Source organism: Rutidosis leptorrhynchoides, chromosome 2 (genome assembly GCF_046630445.1).
Source record: "Rutidosis leptorrhynchoides isolate AG116_Rl617_1_P2 chromosome 2, CSIRO_AGI_Rlap_v1, whole genome shotgun sequence".
Taxonomy (NCBI): domain Eukaryota; kingdom Viridiplantae; phylum Streptophyta; class Magnoliopsida; order Asterales; family Asteraceae; genus Rutidosis; species Rutidosis leptorrhynchoides.
This window is the reverse complement of record NC_092334.1, coordinates 219,490,423-219,493,852: the sequence shown is the minus strand read 5'-3', so window position 1 is coordinate 219,493,852 and position 3,430 is coordinate 219,490,423. Positions and strand designations below refer to the sequence as shown.

At 45.3% G+C, this 3,430-nt stretch overlaps 1 protein-coding gene across 1 annotated transcript; it reads right to left on the bottom strand.

Annotated features, from left to right (window-relative positions):
• Positions 1-1,680: 1,680 nt before the first annotated feature.
• LOC139888557 (uncharacterized) lies at positions 1,681-2,571 on the bottom strand. Its single transcript, XM_071871560.1, has 2 exons — positions 2,088-2,571; positions 1,681-1,988 (listed from the first exon to the last, which is right to left on the bottom strand). The coding sequence occupies exons 1-2, from the start codon at positions 2,569-2,571 to the stop codon at positions 1,681-1,683; spliced, it is 792 nt and encodes a 263-aa protein (XP_071727661.1).
• Positions 2,572-3,430: the final 859 nt, after the last annotated feature.

The window sequence follows — 3,430 nt, the reverse complement described above, 5'->3', positions numbered from 1 at the left end:
GTCAGATTGAGCCGTCTGTAGCAGCTGAAGGTATGCCTTTGATACATGCTCACTTTTGTTTATCTAATAATATCTTGTGTTGACTACGTTTCTTTCTCTTGTTTATGCATAGGTAATGTTGGTGTGACTTCTGCGGGGACGCAGGCATTTGCCCCCATGGTTCCGTTGCTAGAGGGGTCTACTCACCGGGAGAGACTTGAGCCAGTTGTGGGGGAGAGTCGGGTGGCTGAGGAAGAGCCGGTTACTGAAAGGGAGTCGATTCAAGGGCACCGTCTTGGGAAAGAACCCGCCGTGGAAGCCTCAGATGCTCGCCCCTGGCTGACAACAAATGCTGGGCAGAATGTTTACGTCCAGCCCGACTGTAATTTCGAGCCATTCCGTGATCTTTTACACAGTGATGCTTCAGACTACCCGGTTTACAGGGAGTATCTGGACTTCATAACTTTTTCGGGTCTGAAAGAGGCGTTGGCCGCTCTTTCCGTCACCCATGCACATCGCTTGCGTTCTCAGTTTGCCGTGTTTGCTCTGCATCTTGAGGCAGATGAACTGAACCAGAGCGAGGCTGATGCTCGTCGCATTCACGAGCATTATGTTATGTTTGAGAACGATAACCGTCGCATGGCGGAATTGTTAGGGATGATTACTCGCCTTGAGATGGAGCTGGCGTCAGCAAAGGAGGCCTTGGAGCCTACCCGGGACAAGTTGCGTGTTTCCCGGGAAGCTCAGGAAGCGTTGAAGGTGGCACTTTCTCGGGAACAGGAGAAGGTCGCCCTTCTTTCTAATGACAACAAGAAGTTAACAGAGAAGGTGCTGGCAATGTTGGGTGGACTTACCCACCTTCAACATGGTATACCTGTGCTCTTTGCCCGCCTCTTCAAATCATCCATTGTTCATCAGCCGTTCAATTCCTTTATTGAGGCTATCAAGAAGTTGACTACGTTTGAGGTGTTGAGGGCAGTGGAGTGCTTCTTGCCGTCTGGTAGCGCGGCTCAAAAGATGAAGATTGATTTGAGCGCTACCTGTGTCCAGGACTGCCAGCAAGCACATGAGGCTCTTGGCCAGATTAGTTTTGAAGAGTTAAACAAAATCTGTAGGGACGAGAACGTTACCGTAGAGGATATTGTAAATTACCAACCGTAGAGATATGCACTCGGCTATGTTTGTATTATTAATGTGATGTGTTTATATTTTGTTACGTATTGTGTATAAACTAGTTTATTTTGCTTTAAGTTGCGTGCAGTGTCATGACAAAAACGTAGATATCTAGACGACACGTGAGTATGGTCGAGTTGTTTATACGGTAGAACCAGACCATCAATGATACGGCCGGACAACCTTATTATCCGAGAAGGTTCTTCAAGAGGTATCCTCCTACCAACGAAAGCTAGAAGGCATTTTTTCTGGAGGTAGGTATGAAATATGCCAAAAGACTTTTGATTTTATTTGCATCATATTCAGAGTCGTTACATTGCACAAGTATATAAAATAAAACTTTATTGATGACTTATACATAGAAATGATTCGAGTACATAAGTGTTTGCATTTCTGCTATCCGAGTGGGTGATCAGTCCTCCCGGTTGCAGATAAGTTACACATGATATTTCTTCAAATGAAAGGCGTGCCAAGGGCGTTGTATCGGAACTCCATCTAGTGTCTCCAGGTGGTATGCACCATACTCAGTTATGCTGACAACCCTGTAAGGTCCTCCCATCTTGGGCCCAAATTTCTGACATCTTTCTGTCGGCTGGCCTCATTGCTACGTAACACCAAGTTGTTTAACTGAAAGTCTAGTGGCTTGAATTTTTTTTCATAGTGGTTTGCGATTTTTTGCTTCTTTTCGGCTTGCCGGATATGCGCTATCGTCTGCCGTTCTTCTAGAGCATCCAAGTTTTCTCGTAATGCTTCATCGTTTTGTTGTTCATCGAATGTTGTTATCCGGTTGGTTGGGACAAGCACTTCAGCCGGGATAACCGCTTCGGTGCCGTACACTAGACTGAAAGGTGTTTCGTTCGTACTGTCTTTCGGTGTTATCCGGTGTCCCCATAGTACATGTTGGAGTTCATCCACCTATCCTTGTTAGTGTTTACCTAGTCTTGATTTTATGCCGGCAACGATGTCTCTGTTAGTGACCTTGACTTGTCCGTTGGCCTGTGGGTAGGCCACAGAAGTAAATGACTGTTGAATGTCCATGTCCTCATAACAGTCCTTAAATGGATTGTGTGCAAACTGTGTGCCGTTTTCGCTGACTATCTTTCGTGGTAAACCGAAACAACAAACAATATCCTCCCATACAAAGGTTAAGATTTTTCTTCCTGTGATCGTGCTTAACGGTTTTGCCTTGACCCATTTTGTAAAATAGTTGATTGCGACTACTAGGAATTTAACGTTTCCAACACCTCTTGGGAATGGGCCGACAATGTCGATCCCCCATTTGCAGAATGGCCAAGCAGCATGTATAGGGATGATGTTACGATGAAGGGATCTGTTGACGGGAGCATGTATTTGACATGCCTTACAGTTTATGATCAGATCATATGTGTCCCGGTACATGTGTGGCAAAAAGTAACCCATTCTTTTGATCCTGATGACTATCGTTTGGTAGCCGAAGTGTGTGGAGCAGGCTCCTTCGTGCATTTCTTGTACGCTCTCTTTGGCCTGCGCTGGCCTAACACATCTTAAGTAAGGCTATGTGAATGATTTCCTATACAGGACACCATTTTTAAAGTTATACATTGGTGCCCGCATTCGTATCCTACGGGCTTGTAATTTGTCCTCCGGGAGGATAACATCGGCAAGGTATTTTATGAAAGGTGTCATCCAACACTCTTCTTCTGTTGTGATTGTTGCCATGAGAGTATCTTCTGCAGTTGACTTTCTTTCCAGTACTTCAACCATAACCTTTTTGGTGAAGTGGTGATGGAGCAAAGAGGCAAGCTTGCTCAAAGCATCTACTTTCTTGTTACGGTTATGAGGTATTTGCTTTATTTCAAATGCCGCGAAGGTGTTGGTTAGTGCTTTTGTAAGCTCTAGGTATTTTTGCATCGATGTATCTCTTGCTTTGAAGCTGCCGTTTAACTGGCTTGCTACCAGTTGTGAGTCGACATAAGCTGCGAGTTGTCGTACATCAATACTTTTTTCCAAGCGTAATCCGGCTATTAATACTTCGTACTCTGCCTCGTTGTTTGAGGCGGCGAACTTCAACTGGATAGCGTATGTTATTTCTTCTACGTTTGGGGAAACGAGGAGTAGGCCTACACCGGCCCCCTCCTCACTTGACGCTCCTTCCGTATATAGTTCCCAGAATTCGTCCTTTTCCCTTCTTGTGACAGTGGTTTCACCTTGTTTGATCATGTCAGAGGGGAGCTAAAGCGACCTGTCCTAATCCACCTGGACGAAGTCTTCAGCATATGGTCCCATTGCGAGGTACTGA